The 23557-nt window shown below is 38.1% G+C and overlaps 1 protein-coding gene across 2 annotated transcripts in view; it reads right to left on the bottom strand.

Moving 5' to 3' along the window:
* The window catches only part of LOC109087054 (fibroblast growth factor receptor-like 1), a 32108-nt gene extending 9168 nt beyond the window's left edge, over positions 1 to 22940 (bottom strand). The window contains exons 1-3 of one of the 2 annotated variants that reach the window (XM_042770090.1): positions 22713 to 22939; positions 22373 to 22462; positions 6924 to 7196 (exon numbers count right to left, since the gene is read on the bottom strand). In XM_042770090.1, coding sequence (XP_042626024.1) covers positions 6924 to 7196; positions 22373 to 22445 — 346 coding nt within the window. In that variant the 5' untranslated portion in view covers positions 22446 to 22462; positions 22713 to 22939. Of the gene's footprint in view, positions 1 to 6923; positions 7197 to 22372; positions 22463 to 22712 lie in introns of both variants that reach the window. The other variant, XM_042770091.1, reaches the window with a different exon arrangement.
* Positions 22941 to 23557: the final 617 nt, after the last annotated feature.

Here is a 23557-nt window from a genome sequence, read left to right as displayed (position 1 = left end):
ACACACTGCCAATGCTGTTTACTATAGTGAGATTATAGTACTCAGTAAGTTCATTAAGGATGGAAAAGGTATGAACTGGGACATGTTGCGCTTCTGAGTGCTTTTCAGTCCTTTTGCACTCTTCCAATCATTTTTCTCTTGGTGAAAACATTACAACGTTCTTATCTTTCTTGAAAGAAACACGCTTATGTGTTTTCATGTATTCAAATGTATTCATGGAGAGAGATGAGAGGGAAATACAAAAGAATAGACTGGACTGTTAAAAAAGCAAGTGCTTTTCCTGCCAATAAAATTAAAACACAAAATCAAATCAGATGGGTAATGTATTTCATGCCTTTTGAAATATGATCTGGCACTTCTATTTTTTGATAGCTTTACACATACACCTCATTTCAGTTTGTATATTTGGCATATCTCTATGTGTTGACTGAAGAGGCAAATTAGGGACGGTTATTGGATTCACAGCAGGGAAAGACAGATAGAAGCAGAGGAGAAAGGGTAATTAGAAGTCTCCTTGTATCTTTTATAGAGCCATAAGTGGTTTGCAGCAACAGTCGTATTGCGACCCGGGAGGAAATTGGCTAAACCTTCTCTGCTGTGAGTGGAGTGCGCCCGGAGCATCCTGCAGAGGGCCCGGCTTAGCTTCTGGCTCCTCTAATGAGGTGGATGAAAGGCTCTTTAATGTGGCTTTCTGATGAAGGTGGGTAATTTGCATCCTTATAGTTTAATTAAAACCTTTGCTCCCCCTGCAGCTCAAAGAAAGCTCAGTTGTACGCCAGGAAACCAAAGCCATGAAGTGATTAGGTTCTGGTTTGAATTGCACATATAAGGAAAGGCAGGGTGGGCATGAGATGCATCAGAAAAATACTGGAGTCAAAATATTTAGTGCATTTACTGGATGGTATAATTTGACATAAAGTGGGTTCTAAAAGTTATTTTTTTCTGCAATGTTCTATTTGTCCTAATGTCCTAATGGTTAGAGGCTCGAACTCGTAATCCAAAGGTTGCGAGTTCGAGTCTTGGGCCGGTAGGAATTGTAGGTGGGGGGAGTGAATGTACAGTGCTCTCTCCCACCTTCAATACCACGACTGAGGTGTCCTTGAGCAAGGCACCAAACCCCCAACTGCTCCCCATGCGTTGCAGCATAAATGGCTGCCCACTGCTCCGGGTATGTGTTCACTGGTGTGTGTACACTTTGGATGGGTTAAATGCAGAGCACAAATTCCGAGTATAGGTCACCATATTTGGCTGTATTTCATGTCACTTTCACTTTTTATATATATATATATATATATATATATATATATATATATATATATATATTTAAATGCAAATTATACATTACTGTTCAAAAGTTTGGGGCCAGTAAGATTCTTTAAGTTGAAAGAAATTAATACATTTTTCAGCAGGGATGCATTAAATTGATCAAAAATTATAATAAAGATATTGTGTTAAATGCTGTTCTTTTGAACGTTCTATTCATCAAAGAATCTTGAACAACTAAAATATTAAGCAGCACCACCAGTGATAAAAATAAATTAGTTGAGCACAAAAACAGCATATTAGAATGATTTAATAAGGATCATGAGACACGAAAGACTGTAGTAATGGCTCCTTAAAATTCAGCTTTGTCATCATAGAAAACAGCTATTTTAAATTGTAACAATATTTTACAGTATTACTTTTATTTTTTCAAAAATATAAAATCTTACTGAACCCACATTTTTGAAAGGTAGTGTATACAATTTGAGTTTCAGAGTTAAATTTCCCTTTTTATTTAATGAAAGCTAGTCATTCTGACCTAGAAATAGTGCCGTTTTTTTTTAACAATAGGATATAAAATGAATAAGAAATATTAGTTCGTAATTTTTTTTTTCTTCAAAATATTAACAGTTTTCAACATTATTAATTCCAGATTTTATACTTTGGACTTCATTATAGGTGTGAAATGGTAATCTAAAAAAAATAAAGTTTCTAAATAAAGGAATTGTCTAAAGCACTATACAAAAAAAGGTGATGAAATATGATCAATATTATTATATCAAAATATAATACTATTATTATTAAATCAGCAGAAACTGTTTCCTCATCTTACATTTTCATCTTAATTCCCTCATCATCTGTTATTTTATGCCCTTGTGCTGCTGAAGTTACAAACTGTTGTTTCTCAGTTATGCTTCTCACTTCTCCGCCTGAACTCATTCTTATGTGCCATTTCAAACTCTGTATGTCTCTCTATTCAGCTTAATTTCATGTGAGTCCAGACTGGTTTCAATTCCATCAAGCAACCTTTAATCTTTCCCTTTTTTCAACCATGACTTTTCTTCAGCTACTCACAAGCATGAATTCATTTGTGTCGATGTGTTTGGTCTTTGAACTTGCCCAAGCTTATTTCCCTACAATAAAAGAAATAAAACAAACACACTCTTGAGAGCCTAAGTTGTGAAGCTCTGTGTCAGATTACAAGTAATCAGAATTATGAATTACATCAGTGTTACAGAGACGCATGATCAAATTAGTGCTTTAAAAGCATTTTCTAGTGCTTATGATGGTTCTTGTGATGTGTTTGACATCAGACAAATAAATTCTACTGTATTCTAGTCTTTTCTTATAAGATACTATTAGTCATTCCACAAAACGGGTACAAAAAAAAAATACTTCACTCTGCATATTAAAAAGTATTCACAATGAAAACAAAATACATGAAAATAAAAGCTAGCATTTAGCCAAAATCTATTATATTTTAAGATTTTATAGTAAAAGTAATAATAACTTCCAGGTCCCAGTCTCCAAGTCAACCCTGCTACATCATATATTCACTTCTATAAATTTAATTCTATACAAACAAACAAACAAACAAACAAAAAAAAAAAACAATTCCATAAATAATAATAATAAAAATAAGATAATTTATTTTTAAATCACTTTATGTTGTGTTATGATTGCCAGCAGGGTACAAACAATCTTAAAATTACAATATAATTACAAATTAAGTGGATATTTGTAGAATTATCAGAATTAAATTCCAAATTTGTTAGGAGTGCCTTTTTGAAGCAATAATATTATGTAAGGACAATCATACATATACAAATACATATAAACTGATTAATTGCTTAACTTAATTAATGGATGATTAAACTAATTATATATATATAAAATCAATCAAATATTTTACCATTCAGCTTATAAAACTGGTAAAAGTGCCCATTTAATAAAATGGCCCAATTCATGTTTTTTCCCCCTTGGACTGTTTAAATAGGAGAGAAGCATTTCCCAAAAGCTGTCGTGTTAAAAAAAGGGTAAATCAGACTAAACATAAATACTGCAGCAGTGAAGCTGTTCTGCACTCAGACCAGCCATGGCAAATTAGTAAACGCACGTCTATTGGAATGGAAAAGAGCTTGTGTTAGAGTTAGTAGCGGGAAAGGTTATGAGCAAATCATCTTGAATGAATGAACATCAGTGCTGAGATTCCCACTCAAGCCAATCCTGGCCACGGTGGCATGACCCAAAGACTGGAAGGCATATCCACGCTGTCTCAAACTTGCCACCCCTCCCTTATCCCACCTACCGTGTCCCTCCGCAGTCTTGGGTTGGCTTACGAGTGTAATTTTGATACAATTATCCATTTAGGTGAGGAGGATGCTGGCTAAACTGCAACACATGTAACCCATGGCCTGCAAACAAAGAACAAAAGGCCACTGCTGGAAGCTCTCCACCAGTCCCCTCATAAAACAGGCAGCCCAAACCACCGTCTGAGTAGAAGCCACAGTCTCCCTCCGCTGCGTCCGTACACAGTACGGCCTCCTATATGATAGGTGAAGAACGCAGACAAGAGGGAGCCAATGCCCGGGAACCAGGACTCTACAACAGTACAATTGTGAGCAGAGTCTGTTACTTTTCTCTACTACACTCACAGATTCATACATCCAACATAAATTTAAACTTTCTCACAATATAGACAATTGCATTAAGGAGAAAAGCGTAAGTTCCCTCACCCTGGACTCCTGCGGAGCAGGGCTGTGAGAAAACAATGCTGGCAGTGTGTGGAGCTCTTTAGAAGCAGCAGGGGTGCAGGGTCTGGGACCACTGCGGGGGAAAGAGGGAGAGGGCCCAGGTGCTGTGGGACATTTTAAAGTACAGCGTTTTATGACACGGAGGCAGCCTTGACTCTGACACTTTAGTGAATGTGAGAATGGTCAGTGTGAGAAGGTTGTGAAGCATTTCTTCAACAGCTTCCAATACCTTCTGGTAGACAACACCTTTACTGTGACCTTTAAAGCCCAATATGCCATTCTCATTCTTCATCAAACCCAAATTCCCAGAGTCCCCCGTGCCAGACTGCAAAAAAGCACTGAAAATGTGATCAACATTGGAGAGCAAGTTAACAATCCTATTACAATGCCTTAAAGCTGTAAAGCTGCACTAATCTCTGTCTATATTTAAAACTTGAGTTGTTGTTCTCATGTACAATTGCAGACATGATTTTGAAAAAAATGTGTTTCTATTTACGCATGTGAAGAGCACAAAGACTTTTCGGCGACTGTGGTCAGGAAAAACTGAAGGCTTAAATTATAGCTGTTATCTCAGCTTAGGTTTATTGCCAACTGATTACAACAAGCCATCAGCTGCCTGATTTGATAGGGGCAGAATATCAACTAAAACCTAAAATTACACTTTCATGAGGAAATAATTGGGGTATAGATTGCACACACATTAAAATATGAGGGCACGCTTCTGCCCGTGCTTGCCATGAACGCAAATCCTGCTACAGATTAGACTCGCTCTGATGACAACAGGTGCTATTGAATGTCACCAGCTTCCTCTCTCCTCTCTCCTAGTCAGTCCTGGCTAGAGTTCCCCTATTGTGTTTTTGTTGTACATTAATTTACATTAAGTAGCTGCTTAAAAAAAACTGTTAGGTCTAATTTTGTAACTCGCTATGCTATCAGATTTAAATTATGACAAAACCTTTCTATAACAATTTTATTATTATTACTTTTACTCATCAGTGTTTCATGCACTCTGACATGCACATTATTTTTTCTGAATTTCTGAAAATTTGTGCAGTAATGCACGCCAATTCATTAATTCTGTCCCTGAAAACAGCACATAAGAGCTCAATAGCATACTGTAGATAGAAAAGAAAACTGATGGCAAAGATTTTTAGTTTTTTGGTACGAAAGAACTGGAAAAATGTTCTGTTCAAATGTTTCACTTCTCAGAGATGAAAATGTCAGATTAGAGATGGTAAAATAAAATCAATTTTGCTTGAAAGAGGCCTAGTTAAATTTTTTATGAACATTTTCATAAAAATGAAATATTTTGCCTCACCTTCATGTCATTTAAAATCTTTATGACTTAGTTTCTGCTGTGGAATGGAAAAGATGACACTTTGAAAAATGAAAAAAAAAAGACTGTTTTGTCTGTACAATGAAACTATGTGGTCAAGCGTTGTTCTAACAGTGGAAACATTCTTCAAAATATCTTCTTTTGTGTTCAGAAGAAAGAAAGTTACACAGGTTTGTCACAACATAAGTTTTTGATTGAATTATCCCTTTAACTCGGCTGCAGGGTCTACTAATCTTTACTGAAAACAATGACACTTCTTAACCACTCTCCGGTTAACTAATAGTGGCACTCCCCTCAGCAAAATTCACAGCTTTAAACACTCAAACACTGCAACCGGAGGTTCTAATGGGCCTTTTGTTCAGGGACTGTTGGTCATTGCAGTTAATGACTTTAGTAAACTTTACAGCTATATTCCAAAGGGAGTGAACCAGTCCAATGCACCATAACTCTGAGCTCCACAGAGCTCTCGGGGATGAAACAGGAAAACAGCAGGCTGCCATCACTCCCCATACAGGAGGCCCAGAGCAAAGACATCAAGGGGAGAGAGCCCGAAAACACTGGGTCAGCCAATTAGTCAGCTGCCTTGCTCTGAAGAATAATCAAGCTTTGCATCTGCACACTAGTTGCCTCAACTGCCTCCCCAAATGTGGCAAGCTATACAGGAAGAGCCAAGGGCTTCTGGGCCCTCCAGGCCTCTCAACTACACTGAACCAGTTCAGATTTATGGCAGAGAAGGCGGCAGGTCGTCTCTGTTTCGTCTCCCTGTACAGAACATTTTGGCTGGAAATGCCTGCCCCACAGTCCCTCAGCAGTCATCAGGAGAACCACACGCTCAAAGCTGCAAGGATCCAACACAAACCCCCCATTGCTCCAATCAGCCTCACAACAGCTACGTGCTTCTGCACATTATTTTCTTTCTCCTTCCATCCATCCAGGTAGGTGTGCATTAATTTCCTTTCCTGTCAGGTTCTAGTGGGAAAAAAGTCTCCACTACCTAGGTAAAAGTACCAACATGGTATTAAATTACGGCCTACATAAACAACTGCAGGTATTGTGTGACAAACGATATGAAGCCACCCTTTGTTCTCTAGATTTGATAAAGCAAGACGGCATCAGTGCCATATGCTCCAACAAATGCTAACAAGTCATAAATTTCCATCAGCACAATGCTCTCTTGTGCTTTTTTCAGTTAATGTTACGTTCATGAAACCATGGCTGCTTTAAAGTACATTGCCAGTCATGTCAGTTTTGTCAAATATGATTTGGGAGCAGCTTTACATGAGCCCGACTGCCTAACTGTGCCACAATTAGCCTTTTGTGAGGGCATCTGAAAGCTGCCCTGCTCTTTTTGGACTGCAGCTGAAAGCTCATACTTCAGCTCTACTGTTTTGAGATGCCATATGTGTCATTAACCACCTAAAACATTACCTCAAACTGTTGTGCGTGTGCAATGGTGCAGGTTTTGATTAAGCTTGGAAGACTGATGTGCCCTACAAATGCTCTGGGTGAGCAAAAGTATAAAAAACTGAGATATAAAGGGTTGTGGTGCTAGTGTGGGAGGCAGTCTTTACCAATTACAATGAGTGTGAAGTTAAGGGCGAGGCTGCCAAATCCATTGGTGACGCGGCAGATGTACACGCCAGCATCTTCCAGTTCCACTTCTTTGATTTTCAGACTCTGCTTTAGAACCTTGTAGCGGCTCCAGCCTGGATGCACGTTCCGCCCATCCTTCACCCACAAGACCAGCGGAGGGGGGTCACCCTCCACCGGGCATGGTAGTCGAATCGTGCGGCCCAGTTTTGCTGTCTGTCTGTCCTCTACCTGGCGACTCACCCATGGAGGACCTGGAGCAAAAAACATGGTCTTACGTAACAGCACAGCAATTCTCCATTTTACATAACAAACAATAACCACACACACCATATGAGCTTAATGCAAAAGTGCACATTAAAATTAGAAATACTGTTTTCTTTATGTTTTATTTCTTCATAAAGGTCACACACACACACATTTTATTGTAATAAAATATACACTTTTTGAGTGTTTTGCTTTAATGCAAAAAAATAATAATTATTATAAATTTTTCTTGAATTAACATTTTCTGCTTTATTTAATAAACTGTATACAGTATGTAATGTTCCAGTACCAGGAGTTAAGTTTTCCTCTGTTTATTCTTGGAATACTCGTGCTATGGGAAAAGACTAGCAAAGTATGTGAAGATTCATGCTCCCTACAGACTAAAATGTTCCTTTGCAAGTCTTATGGCACAATAAGCACAACAACAACACAGCCAAAAATGTCATGGGGACAAAATCTGTGATATGAAGACTTTTTTTTCCACCAGCTCCTAATACAACTTGTCTCACAAAGAAATGTTATGAGGGGGAAAGGTAGGCACAGGCATTTTATGGGGAATTTCTTTCCTTGCATGCACAAGGTCCTTTTCATCCCCTCCTTGCAGCTTGCAAAGACTCCCATGAGCACTGCTTTCCATTTCCTTTAGACTGGCATGTGTGTACGTTGGAAGGCACCTCTCATTCATGGTACTGGTACTGTCACATCCTGTTGCTGCTCTAGCAGCTGCTGTGAGAACCACCAAGATTATAAACTGAAAAATGACACTGACCCTAAATGTACTTTTTCATTCTTTTTTTTCCTTCTTCCCTTCAAGTCTCTCTCCTGGAGTGAAGTGTTTTCACCTGAAGTTGCTGGTTGCCATCCAGGAAAGTGCCATGAGAACACGTTGGAGGGAAAAGAAAAGGTTGTTTTGGTGCAGGAATTAAATTACAGTAAAATCCAGAATGTTAGACTGAGAAGGGCCGAGAATGGCAGAAAAATTTCTCTCTGGAAATAGAGCAGAAAAAGGTGGAAATGAACATCACAGCTGGAGAGAAGTCTTTGCTAGATTAATCATGCACTTAATTCACAAATGTAAGTGTATAAAACAATTGGTGGCTTAATAAACATTTGTGAGGCTTTGGAAAGGAAAACAGTTGTGTGTTTATAATGAAGATTTAATGTAATTGGTGGGCTCCTTGAACAAACAATGGATCTTTTCACTAGCAGAGAGGAGAGAGATTGCATGAACCATGTGAGATAGATCTGATGAACCTGGTGGGTGAATGAATAGAAAAGAAGTGGGTAACTCTTGAATGTTTGCTTAAGGATATTAAAACAACCTGGTGGATACCATAAAGCAGAAGCTGAAATAGCTCATTCCCTTTCTATCCACAGGCCACGCTTTACACACAGCATACATCACGCACAGATAAAGAATGTGTTAGAAGAAAGATGTGACTCAGAGAGACTCTGGGAAAGAAAGCTTGGGACTGTCATTTAAAATTGCTTCCTTCCATCATGCACAGCAACTATTTGTCACAGAGCCGTGTCTAAACTGACCGAAAAGCTTTGATGTGAGGCAGAGAGAGGCGTCATACGTGCTGACAGACAAATATTGCCCATAACAGTGGAAAAGACAAAAGATGACTGAGGCCACACACACGCCCCATACAGCAAAAACATGTCTGGTTGAAGCTGATGGCAGACAGGGTGGCAAAAGAAATCTCCTACACGAGGTGAAAATAAACCCACTGTGTGCTGAGAGATTATTTGTCTTTGTCTTTTTAGGCAGAATATTAAGTATTTTAGATTAAGGTAAGGGTTTGTTGTTTTGCACGCAGACAGTAATGTATGCTTAATCACAGCATGCTAAAACACTTGTAGAAGTTGCATCTCTGAATTCATGCCCTTTGCACCACATTTAAAATAAATATTAAAGCTAACATTACAAAAAAAAATCTATAAACTAGCTGATATCAGTAATTGTAATAAATTAATACTCTTTTACCCAATATCTGTGTATTCTAAAATAAATAATTTTGGTGCTAACAGATTTAGCTTAGCCACACTAATGTGCATGTCACATTATTGGTAACAATTTTGAGTCTCTAGAGTCTAGACAAAGAAAATGAGAGCAAGACAAAGAGAGAAACAAAGAGAAAGAGAGACATCATCTTGCATCCATGTGGAGGCTTTGAATGCAATGCATTTTTGACAGACCTCCCAGGCAACACCCTCACCACATTTGTGACAACCTTGAAGACAAGATCAATAGACTGATGCTCCATAAAGTTCATACACATTTATTGCCACCCTGACTGTACAATAAATGACTACAATGACATGAATCTCTCATTACTGTCTGCATCTATAGACTGGACTAGACACATGACCGGTTAAATCTCTACTATGTCAAAAAGAAGTCCAAACTATGTGAGTTACTAGCTACCAAGCATGCACTCGTTCACTGGCCTGTTTCGTCTCAGACATCTTGATATGTTTTTTTGATTTCTCAAAGGATTTATGAACAGGCCTTACAGACCGCAGTGGAAGTACTTTGAAGCCTGGGCAGCCTCCACAGCTTTAGATGAACATCACTGGTGTCACAGGGAGAGCTTCAAACGGACCTTGACAGCATGCTGCATGGATAAATGATTAGAATTGAGGAAGTGACATGACCATCAAAGGGTGTGAGGGATAGAGAAAGAGAGATATGCCGCGTTTCCACCGAAATTACCCGGAATATTTGTACCAGGAACTTTTTTCCCCAGGAACTTTTTCCCCCCCAGACCTGTTGCTTTCTGCATTTCCACCGTGGTCTAAAGTACCGGGAAGATTAGGCAAATAGTCTGGTGACGTAGGTCTGCACGCGTTTCTTAATACAAAAGCCCTGTCCCAAATGGCACACTACGGACTTGTGGACTTCCTCAGAGTCCACACTTTGGTGACGTCATGTAGTGCAGAGCTATAGGGCCCTTGGCGCGAGTCCACGAGGGTGCATTGAGAGGTATTTTTGGGACAGACTCGATCGTCACGCCGGAAATAACGGTTTGGTTGTTTTTTGGTTCTGGGGATATGCTGCCTATGTTCCATTTGAACTAAGATTACAATTTTAACATAACAAACATGTGCGTGAGTTTCAGATGAATTTACAGGTTTAAATATAAATACTAGGTTTACATATGACTCAGTAAAGCCCTGACATTCGGTTCTATTTATTTAATGAATCATAATGTAATCGTATTATTATGTTTGAGATATCAAATCAAATGTTTGTATAAACTGTAGGTAACAACTGGTAAATGTACTCCTAGGTCATAAAAACCGTAATGATACCTACACTTAAATATTTTCTTCTCAGCCATGTCATCAATTGCTCTTGAGCGAAATCTCCTCCCATCCGTTGTCTGATTGGCATTTCGCAAGGATTCCTGGGTAGTTAAAGTGTGCGAAGCCTGCATCAATGCGGGCTTCGCGGAAGAAGGGGTGCTGCTGAGCACACTTCAGAGTGTTAAAATGCTGAATGGGACGGCCTACGGACTCATAGACTCGGCGAGCACGCGCAATTTAAGTCCACGAGACCGAAAGTCCACATGAAGTGCGCCATTTGGGACAAGGCCAAAGTACGCTGATTTTGGACTTGCAACCTCGGTAGTTCGGACTTTGCGCATTCGAGTGTGATGTCCGCGACGACATAAATCCGGTAATTCTGCAAACAGCAGCGTACTTGATAACATCAGTCAGCTCGCCTTGGCTACTGCAATTTTCCTCAATGTATATTTACAATAAAACAAAATAGGATATAAAATACCACTACCTCCTTTCGTTTTCATTTGAAGATAATAATAGCCGCAGAAATGTGCTTAGTTCAGGGAAATGTGTATATATACAACAATTACAATGAAACGAAATATTATATCAATTTGCCTTTTTTATTTTCAGATAAGTTGAATACAGACCAAAGATTACCTGTTAGATTTACTCAAAATGAATTATATTTTATGTATAACCACTAAAGAGACATCAGAGCCAGCGGCACATATCAGAAGGACTAGCCGAGTTGAGAGTGCTCTCCGCGGATACATGATCACAGAGCTCCCGCTGATCACGTGGAGCTGATCGTCTCCGAAATCGGTGAAACACATTTTTAAATAGGTGCTGTCTTTATAAATAAACCACAGATTTGAGTTTTAAACAACTATACTCCATCAACAAAAACAATCAAAATAACATTTCATGACATAATAACAGTAATATTTTGAAAATTATCCGAATAAATGGTGGTTGAAATCACAATGCTGCGTGAACTCAACCAATCAGCATGTTTAGCGCCCAAGTCCCGCCCCCGAAAGTTCCGGAACTTTGAAAAAGTAATACCTCGTCAGCAGGGACTTTCTGAGGGGCATTCTTTTACCCAGAACTTTATTTAGTTCCTGGTTCCTGCGGTGGAAACACATCGAGTACCAGCCCAAAGTCCCTAGTTCCTGGGTAAAGTTCCTGCGGTGGAAACGTGGCTATAGAGAGAAATAGAGGGGAGTGTGTAAGAGAAGAAGGTGCAAGAAGAAGACTGAAAGACTCGGATGAACAGTCCAGGCATGGCAGCCAGTTAACTAACTGCCGCTGTCAAAAGGACACGTGTACACAACATATAACAAGCCCAGCCCATTATGAGAGCAAGAGACTGCGCTGCACATTTCTGTCAGCATTCCCAGGGATTATTTCAGCTGTAAATCACCTGCTGCTGTTACAGATCTGCTCAATGTAGCCTATGACCGCATTTAAAAAATATTTAGTAGGAACTGAATAAAACAAATAATAGCATTTTAATTAGCACATATTAATATATTTCTAACATTTCAAGGTGTATAAATAAACTTATATTTTATGAACAAATAATAAGTTAACATTTTTTTTTTAATCTTTTTACTTTTAAATATGATAAATATGATACTGTTTTAAATATGATATATAATGCATTGACTGATGTGAAAGGAATAGAACACCCCAAAATGATAACTCTTTCATCATTTAGCCTACTAATCCTCATGTCATTCCAAACCTCTATGACTTTCTTTCTTCTGTGCAATGCAAAAGAAAATATTTTAAATAACAACATGAGAGTGAATCGGTGATGATTTTTATTTTTGGGTGAACTATTCCTTTAATAAATTTAACCGTATTGTGAAGTGTTACCAAATAATCCAAAAAGAAACTAAATGCAATTCTTAGTATGTTGTGAACATTGTTTTAAAAAAATGCATCTAGATGTTCTGATAAAACATTTTTTTTCCTCTATGAAAAATACAAATAGAACTGGCAGCCAATCAGAAGGCAGCTTCTGCCAGGTCATCTAGAGTTTGATCTACCACTGTCATGTGATCTACATAGCAGCTTTATCTTCTCTTATGATGAATCTCCTGAAAAAGTGGAGGAGAGCTGCTATAGGACTCAGCATGTGATCAGTGATAGAGACAGATAGACCAAACACTGCAGTACTGGTCTTGGCAATGGAATGTGACTCTTTTATCAGGAAGAGAGATAGTGGGCAGAGATTAAGGCCTGATGCTGTTTGCACAGAGCCTCCTATGCTGACACAAACACAGGATTGCTAGGTAAACAGGTTCACTAACACTTCTCCCTTTTAGTTCTGGTAATGTGAACGCAGAGCTCTGGTTCTGTTCACAGCTGTTCTTCGCCACTGCTCACAGCTGTCTCTCTACTGTGTGTAATCAGATCTTGAGCCAGACTTTGTACCTCGACCAACTGCTGCCTCTGGAGCCAACCTAACTCAATAAGGCACTGCCGAAGTCTGACATCATGTGTACGATTCCACACAAACTTCCTTGTAGATTTTGGGCCGTTCTTTGTGCCCTGAAGAGGACACAGAGCAGCTGCCCGTCATCCACTGACCCATTAATTAAATTAAACACAGCGAGGGCCAGGCCACCTGGTCTTACTTTGTCTTAATTCTGATTAAGTACCAAATTTAAATTAAGCACCAAGAGGTTGTAAGTTTTGCATTTGCAAATTTTATTTTATTGCTATGTTTAAAGTTGAAGTGTACATTGCCATTCAAAACTTAAAAGATTTCTTAAATATTTTAAAAAGTCTCTTATGCTCACAAACACTACATTTATTTGATCAAAAATACAGTAAAAACTATGAAATATTATTAAAATTTAAAATAACTGTTTTGTATTTTAATGTATTTTTAAATGTAATTTACACCTGTGATGAAAAGCTGAATTTTCAGCAGCCATAACTTCAGTCTTCAGTGTCACATGATCCTTCAAAAATCATTCTAATATGCTGATTTGCAGTAAAAAAACACAAATAAACAAACATTTCTTATCATTAATATTATTGAAAACGGCTGTGCTGCTTAAAGGGATACTCCATCACAAAATGAAAATTTTGTCATTAATCACTTACCCCATGTCGTTCCAAACCCGTAAAAGCTTTGTTCATCTTCTGAACACAATTTAAGATATTTTGGATGGAAACGGAGGCTTAAGACTTTCCCATAGACTGCCAAATAAATAACAGTGTCAAGGTCCAGGAAAGTAAGAAAAGCATTGTCAGAATATTCCATCTGCCATCAGTGATTCAACTGTAACATTATGAAGCAACGAGAATACTTTTTGTACATGAAGAAAACAAAAACAATTCCTCTTCTCTGTCTCTCACCAAATCACTGTTGCGCCATTTTGACAATTCTGAGCAGTACGCAGGCGGCTTACACTCTTCTGTGTCAGCCACACCACAAGGATACGTTTTTTACGTGTATTTACGCTTTGGTTTGAATGAAAACAGCGCATCGTTGCAACACGGCTGACACAGAAGAATTGGCAAAATAGCGCTATGCTGATTCAGAGAGACACAGAGGAGAGGAATTGTTGAATAAAGTCGTTATTTTTGTTTTCGTTGTGTACAAAAGTATTTATTTATTATAAAATATATAAGTTTTAATGTAGTTAACTGTATGATAGCTTTACTTAAGCTTACAACAATAACCCTGTTAAGCCCATTTGCTAGAAAGGGGCTGATGTCAAGGATCTCAGATGAACCCCTGACATTTAAACTGCTGGCTGGGGAATTTGGTTCGAGATTCTCCAGCCTCATCAAGCTCGCCAAACCCTCATCCTGGCAGAGATCCATAGCTGTATATGCACCTAAATTTTCGCTGTCTGTCATCAAGCTGCCATGCCATTTCAACAAAATGATCTACAATGAAGGATATGTTAGATTATTGCTAATGGTTTCAAACCATAGATTGCCACCATATATACAGTAGAAAGGGCCCTATTCAAGCATGACTGTTGTTTCATTCTGGGGTATAATTACAGGGAACCAATATATATTACAATTCATTAAGGATACAAAACTGATCTGAGATTTTTCTTGCTCAAGCTGGCTGAAATTATGATGGTTATCGGCATTGTTATTCACTATTTCAGACCCCCCAAAGTGAGGTTGCGATCAAACAACCTCAGAAACCCAATGCAGGACAGCATCTCCAATTTCTCCAGAGTAGGACAGCATTCCCTATTTGTTTCCTCCTCACATGGACCACCAGCAATTTGGACCACAGGGAAGGGCACTGCAGCATGCCAAACCCACCCTTATAAATAGAACCACAGCTCTGAAGGGTTTCAGGGGTAATGTTGAGTAACCTGGTCTCCAGCACCTTAATGAGCACCTGCTTATTAAGCTTGGCTTTTGTGTCAAAAAACCCGGCTGACAGCCATCACACGCAAGGCCTCTAATTCTTCTTTGGCTCTCTTTTTGCTGCTTCTTTTTTTCTGTGTTTCTCCCTCTCCTTTCTTTCTCATGAGTGTTTACATATTGAGTTATGCCTTGCAGCGTGAACTACTGCTGTTGCAATGACACTAACAGAATCGCGTGCCAGAGCAGACACAGCTGTTTGCAAAAGACAAGACTACACACAACACATTTGCCAAGCTCATGTTATTAATCACATCTGACCCTATGCTACATTAAGAGCACAAAAAGTTCACCCATTTCCTTTTATGTTCCCTTTTATTTTCCAGATGCTGAAACAAACTTGAGGTCACTGATCTTTGTTTATGTTCCTGCTCTCAGTGCTTTTCCTATCCTCAACCTTTGACCTATTGCAATGACCCTAGGAAAAGTGCACCCGAGTTACCAATAAGTGTAAAAAAACATTAAAAACAGCTAGGAAAAGAGGCCCTTCCATCCAAGTTTTAAATTCCTGGAATGCTAGAGCTCACAAAATGGGATCTTGGATTCGCTTTGTGACAGTGAAGTGCATCTCTGACAGCTGAGGTTGAACCTGGTTGTGTTGGACACCTGTAATCCTGTAAAACACAAGCTAATCCTTCTTCTAAACAGGGGATAAAGAAACTCCCAAGAAGCCTCCTGTATCGAAATAGTGAACCTCCCATTCAGAGCAAATTGCACATGATGAACGCATTGGCCTGGTCTTGCATGGGGACACTGCTCCAACAAGCTCAGTCCACTGGAATGGGGAGAACAAAGGTGGGATGGCAGCTCTCAATCTCTCATTCAGAGCAAGTTGCCCTCTCCCACCTGTGCAAACACTCCAGCTCGGTATGTCATATTACATAGACAAGAAGGGGATGAAACACGGTTGAACTCCCTGAACTATTCAAGCACTGAAACTTTTTAACTAAGCTTAGATTATAAAAAAATGTTCAAAGGCTTGGCATGCTTCCTTTGTGTTTTAATACCTCCTCCATAAATACTGACACTCAAAGAGCCGTGTTGACGCAATACAGCACCGACAAATGCAGCTCATTAGCCGCTTTGTTTACGCAAATGGACTTTTCACCCACAAAACCGATGGCTTTTGTGATGGGAGTGCACGTTTAATATAGATCACAAACTACAAAGAAAAGCCCTCAGACTTCAGAGGAGGATAATGGGCTAATGGTTCTGGTTTGCATCTGAGATGAAAAAATATGGGGTAAAATACAGCATCAGTTTTTTTTTTTGCCAGGCTGGGTTGATGCTGTCCTGACATTAATGTTCTAGTGTGTGCATGTGTTTGGACTCACTGCAGGACCTGATATTATGAACATCGTGTTCAAATTTAACAACTGCACTATTTCCCGATTGAAATGTGCTGGTTAACTCGCTCAGCATTTACAATGCCAAGGAACCGACGCACATGTGCATGTGTGTGCACGTACACACACGCAGACAGCGGTATTTGCCAAATAATCCTTTTTTGAAACATCAATTTCCACATAGGTGCAATTAAACAATACTCAGCAGAAAAATGTGTTAATAGTGAAATCATCTCCATCAAACATCATAATTATCTCTGAAACCAGGCCAAATTACAAACACATGTACACATGCATGCAAACACACATGTAATATAAAGTTCCTCTCTAAAGAACTCCATACTGACATTTCCAGATTGTTTTTTTTTTTACGTTTTCTTTTACAAGAGTGCCACATTTAGCTGATACAGTCTGCAGTTCTTTCAGACAGACAGGCAGACAATAAGTCTGTCTCCAGTGCACACAGACAGACAGGTAGATAAGAACAGCTCTGGTTACAGCTGTTTGTATCCTTAGGCATTTTTAACTCTGTGCCAAGTACATAATTTATCTAACACAGGATACATGTACAACTTAGTGCTAGGTGCAGTTCATTGAAATTACATAAATGTGCTTGTAGTAATATGCAAGTAAAGTTATTGATCATTTATAAAAGGAAGGAATAAAAATAACTACACCAAAGATGTTCTACATTACAGAGATGCATCACAGTGAACATACAATATGGATGTCCAGTCTTACCTTGTAACTATCAAATCTTATTTAGGCAATTTGCATATGCACACATGTAAATTTGATGGTCTACATCTGGTTGCAAAGCCAATAAAATCTAAATAATGTATTAGCAATATTAGAATGATGTGTGGTTTACAAGATTAAAATTTTGGTCTCTTCCTTACACAAATATCCTATGGCTTTAGAAGACTTGGAATATAGCACACAAACACTGACTAGTTTTATGCAACCTAGGTGCATTTTTTGTAATTTATTCAGAGCTCACCATTCATATTTTGCTAAAGTTTGGAAGAATATAGTGATACAGGTTTGGAACAACATGAAGGCGAGTGTAAATGTTTACAAAATGTTTAATTTTAGGTGAACTATAACACGGTAAAAATGATGGTAAAAAACTTTTTGAACAGAGGTGAGAGTGAACAGAGTCTTAAAGCCTGTTCACATTGATAGCTGCAAATATAACTATAATTAATAACTATATTAGCATCCACACCAAAGGACAATGACATTGTTTATTATAAGTGTGCACAGTTTTGATGCTTTAAATCCTTAGTCAGCTTTTTAAAGTCAGGGAGATTCTGATCGGCTGTCAATGTTTTTATCGTTCATTAGCTGGGAAAAATCGTTATGAAAGTGATTCCAATGATATTGTTCCTCTATGTCACTATTTTTATACAGTAGTTGTGGTGTGAATGTCCCTATTCTTATAGAATTTTGAATGATTTTTAAAACTAAAACTATTTTTATAGTTGTAATCTTTGGTGTGAGTGGGGCTTTGCTGCTTTTGGTAGCTTATAATAAATTGACCAAATATTTAATAAACAAACACATAAGCAGCACAGAATTTGTAGAACTTTGTGAATGACAGCCATTATAATTCTGCATTTAAATAAAGCCAAGGTCTACCAATCATTCAAAGCATAATATATGAAGCAGCCTATGCTTTTCCATTGCGTTTGGCTTCTTTGTAACTTGGTCAAAGCAGTTAGAGACTGACGCCTGCATTACTGTTGTCCTGCAGAGGCAGATCACAGACACAGCATGACTCCAGCAGAGCTGCTCCATTATCATTTGTTTGATAAGCAGGGCCCACCTGCAGAGCTGCATTATCTGTCTAATAAACCCAGAGATCCTGACACCTGCTGAGAGACCAGCTGAAGGGAAAGCTGCACAACTGAAGCCTGTTTTCCCCGTTCTTATCAAAGCTATCTGTACTTTAAAAGGTAGATCATTGAGGTAAATGGGGCATGAGGGCCAACATCTCCTGTTTACAACCCCAGAGTCTGGAACTGATTTAAATATCTGAGAGTAGAGAAAAAGAAACCCTTTTCTGATGTTCCTGTGGCTGCAAATAAAAAATATACCACGTTTTACTGTATCTGACCTCTTTAAAGATTCCAATCAAGGCCATGACTGTTGGAAACACATTTCTGTCTTTCATCAAACTCTACGACCAGTAGAGTGCGTAAATCGCAGAGGTTTATTTATTAGCTTTGATACAGTTTGTTTCACTTCTACTTCAAGCACATGCTCTGCAGCAGCAATCATCTGCCAGATCAGATCAAATGTCCAAAAAAAAAAAAAAAAAAAAAAAAAAAATCAACAACAGACAAACATCAAGCTGTGCTGCTCATAACAGCCAGGTGTGGTGCCACAAGAACTAATTTTCTTGGGAGAAAGCTTCTTTCCACCAGCAGGAAAGTTAGTGAGAAACAGGAAATATCTGACTGCACGAGAGAACAGGGATGCAAGAGCATTTCTCAAACTGCTATGTTCACACTTTGTCTGAGCTGACTGCTGTGTTTGTGTGTGTAAGGATTGCTGTAGGAGTGTCATGCCAATCTGAGCTGACCATACTCATACAAACCAACGAGGTACTGAGATTAAAACAAGCCGCCTACACTAGTGTACACTTATCCCAGCTGTGATTTGATTCTTGAAATATTCAAGATGTAAATGTAGGCATTTTCACATATTTAGGTGAATAATGACAGAAAAATCTGAATGACAGAATCCTGGTCAAAGCTATGGATTACATTATATAATTCTATGAATTATAGACAGGAATATATTTTAATAATTATTAAATCAAATAATAAAAACACTATATTGAGAAAAAATAAAAATCTGCATGGCTGCTTTTCAACAGGATTTTTATAAGGAACAACCAAAAACAGCCTCCCAAAAAAACTCTTGTGTGCCTTGTGTGTATTTCTGTAATTATGTATGTTTATAATTAAGTATGTACATTTCGGAAAATGTATTATGTAACTTTTGTTTATCTTGTATTATCAAATCTAGTGAAAAAGTGACATACATCGGTTAAATATGTATAAAGGGTAGACTTAATAAGCAAGGCTTCTGCCTACACCTTTTTCTGAAATTATGTTCATTTATTTTTTGTGAAAAGGTGTCTGTGAGGACCGAAATAAACAGAATTGAATTGAACTGAATTGAAAAATTGGCTGAACGGATGATTCAGTGACTACAGTGATGGATGATTCATAAAGTCTGTTTTATTCTTGAATGAATCACCAATTTTGAATAAACTGGTTGATCTAGTGGGTCAGTGATTCACTTTTATGCATTTTTTTTAGCAGACGCTTTTCTGACACTTTTCTATTCACTTAGTAAGTTGTCGACAACTACTGAAGAAACAAAGTAACCTGCAGAAAGAATCACTAAAAAGCCACACAATTAATGAAAACTGAATAAAATAAAATAAAAATAAATATAATGAAATGAATATGGTTTCTGTAAAAATCTACATTAATTACTTAAATAAATTTCAGAAATATTGGTTTTCAGATGATAAGTCAAGATTAACTGACCGCTCAGTAAATATATTCAGCGACATCTATGACCAATGGCAAAATCTCTCTGCATCTCTTTGCACTTTATCTTACACAAAAATGTTGTTTTTTTTTTATTATTATTTTTTTTTTACTTATTTATTTTAAATAAATAGAAGTCGCGGCCTAATGGTTAGAGAGTCGGACTCCCAATCGAAGGGTTGTGAGTTCGAGTCTCGGGCCGGCAGGAATTGTGGGTGGGGGGAGTGAATGTACAGCGCTCTCTCCACCTTCTCTCCATGACTTAGGTGCCCTTGAGCAAGGCATCGAACCCCCAACTGCTCCCCGGGCGCCGCAGCATAAAATGGCTGCCCACTGCTCCGGGTGTGTGTTCACAGTGTGTGTGTGTGTGTTCACTGCTCTGTGTGTGTGCACTTCGGATGGGTTAAATGCAGAGCACGAATTCTGAGTATGGGTCACCATACTTGGCTGAATGTCACGTCACTTTCGTCACTTTCGTATACTTTCGTATTAATTTTATCTCCAGATAGTATTATACCAACTTCATTTCTCACAAGTAAAACAGGTACAGGCAAATAAAGTAATATTGAAATCTTATCATATAAGATATCTTATCAATCTTTCCTGAATATAATCAGGAAAGACCTGCTCTGCTCAATCAGTTTTTTCTTTCTTTGTCTACAATGAAGTCATTTATCTGCTCTTCCAGAATTCTAGGGAAACAAGTGTTTGTCACAAAATAATGATCTTGATACACAGTGCCAAAAAGTCACTGGAAACACATCCAGTAACTGTCTTGCCTTAAGCTCCATATTGTGTTTCTCCACAACATAATAGTCACTTCACCCAACAATGAACCCTCTTAAATGAACAAAGTGCAGTTGTGTCTGACAAAATCTATTAAAGCAGTTTCACGAAGGGTTTCCTCAAACATTTCCGAATTGTTTATTGAATGTTTCAGCTTGAGAAATCTCACTGTTTTAGCAATTTCACCAACATACACCTCATTCAGCAGCCACAGAGAAGCTGTTTACTCACATGCTATATATCTCACTCCTGTTTCCCTTATTCCTCACTTTTAACACACAGAAAACTGGGGCCCAGAATTCCAAGAATGGCTGATAGTGGAAAAGGAAGAGCAATCCAAGGACAACACAGATTAGGAACCCCCTCAAGAAGAGCTCATAGCACACAATGTCAAGTCAACAAATGGACCAACAAACAGAGAAGACAATGGATTGTTTACTTAGTAGAGGCCAGGCTCTGATTTGTAGATTAACCTGGCATTCTTATGGGTGCAATAATAGTAATCACCTTTAACAGAGTAAACACCACAGTTAACTCATCCAGATTTATTATACCAGACCCAATAATGTTGTTTCAGATAATAGTGACATAAATGAGACCATAAATGACTAATCCACCATAAAAGATAAACAGGACTGGCATCCCAGTATGAGTCAATGCATTACATTTAAAGGAATTTTAATCTAAGATAATACAAGATAAACTAAGATATTGCACAACACACACAAATGGCTTTTTCTTTTAAATGCATTCATTTATTTTCCTCTAAGAGACAGTAAAATGTCCTTTGGGCTCACAGCAGGATGATGGCACATGTGGAGAAGGTCCACACCATTCTGAATCAACTCTCCGATACACAATCTCCGGCACAGTTAGTTAGGCTTTGATTTATGTAAATTTCTTTTCAACTTGGCAGGGAACACTGAATTATGTCCCTCTAAATTTCTGTTACAGTTCAAGGAACAGGGACCTCTTGTTTGGTCCGAGACACCGCAGTGCAGATATAGATGTCGGACTTCAAAAGAATAACTTAGTGTGTGACTGCGGTTAGTCTGCTGTGTCAGTAAACACAGAACATGGCCGGCCCATTCCCCGATGTGCTTAAAGTAGTTAATAAAAAAATTGGGCCGCAAATGGTCACTTTTTAATGTTTACACCATATAACAAACTAAAATTGGTTCAATAGCACTGTAAAAATGTTTTATAGTTCTACTACAATAACATCTTTGATTTCATCAGTGGTAACAATAATAATTGGCCTAATACTTGACTCATAATTTCTACACATTTTTATCGTCAGTTTTAACTTCAAATATGTTGAAAAAGAAAAAGTGCATTGAATTTCTTACTACAGAATATTGTTTACATTTATTACAAATAATAATAATAATGCAACAATTAAATTTCAATTAAAGTAAAGTATAGTTTTACAGGGAAAAACACATTCACCCCCCCAAAAGTCCTGTGTAAAATATTGAAAAATTTGGTGCTTTTACTGATGTATTTATTTGTAATAATATTAAACACTTCTGGGTTGTTTTCTTGAATTTCTTTTTAAGTTGAAAGAGCAAAAGCTCAAGAGGTAAAAAGTGAAACATACAAATAATGATTTTCTAAAAGTTACACTTAAATGCGTTATTTATGAGCCAAGAATATAAAATCCGCATTAAATTTAGCTGGTATCGTCAAAGGAAATGGCCTCTAATTATGTCTTAATGAATGGATAAAAGACTCGTAATAGACAACATGACTCACCTCTCGCTTCACATGACAGCGTCACGATCAAAACCACAGTGAGAAAAGTCAAGCTTCCTCTCTCTGGAAACATTTTATGAGGACCCGCCACTAAAAGAAACCATGAGAATCATAACGATGGAGTTTTACACTACATATAAACTGCGACTCGAAAACACACTAAAACGCAGCGGCTTTCCTGATGATAATGAGCGCGTTAGTCGCGTCGCGTTTAGGAGTTCGTTTGCAAAGTAAATGCATAAATCACACCTCATATAAATCACACCTCATATAAATCACACCTCATAGTAATATAGATCCTGATGAAATGCAGTGTTACGGGTACTGAGTAGCTACTTACATGTCCGCCGAAAGCGATTTAATATTACGAATTAATCAGTTTCTTATAGAGCGATATATAGACGAACACTCTTGAGCTGCAAAGTCTTCTTTGAAATGTCTTCCGATTTATCAGTATACTGTCCAGGAGAACAAAAGTTCAGGAGTACTTAGGTTCCACTCGCCTCTTCTCTTGACATGACCCGTCAGCATCCCTGACCGTGAAGAAAACTGAAGCTCTACAGCTGTGAGTCACAGCAGCGCTTCTCCAAGCCAACATCTGGGGACCGGCAGAAATTAAACACGAGCGCCCCCTGTATGCGGACAGATGCCAACACTACTCCACTACACCTGTGTGGGGTCCATGGCAATAAATAACCATTAGAGAAAAACAACAAATCAATTAGACTTTTAGTTAGATTTTATACTAAATGCTTTTTTTATACTAAAAGCATTTTTAAATCTGTATTTGCAACATTTGAAACATCTCAGCAAGTTCAGTTACAAAAAAACTTGCTGTGTGTTTGATTGGTAGTCTAGTCTCATTTACCTAAAAAAGCATTACCAGCACCTTTAAAGCAAATTCAATAGATAACTGCTATTTATTTAACGTAAACCATGTTGCGTGTGACTTTTTATTTTATTTTTTATTATTATTTTTTAACTTTATGGCCTTTGACCCTCTTGGCCTACATGTTCAATCTTAACCCTAATCCAAGTCCATCCACCTCTGGAGTATGTTCTGAGGCAGAGTAGGGTTGGTTTATAGTTTATTACATCTCTCCGCCACTAGATGGTGCTCAAACTATGCGTGATATCTCTAATCTCCATCAGAACTCCTTCCCCATCAAAATACATTACATTTCA

The sequence above is a fragment of the Cyprinus carpio genome, chromosome A14 (assembly GCF_018340385.1).
Source record: "Cyprinus carpio isolate SPL01 chromosome A14, ASM1834038v1, whole genome shotgun sequence".
In the NCBI taxonomy this organism is placed as follows: domain Eukaryota; kingdom Metazoa; phylum Chordata; class Actinopteri; order Cypriniformes; family Cyprinidae; genus Cyprinus; species Cyprinus carpio.
This window is presented reverse-complemented; position numbering and strand designations above follow the sequence as displayed.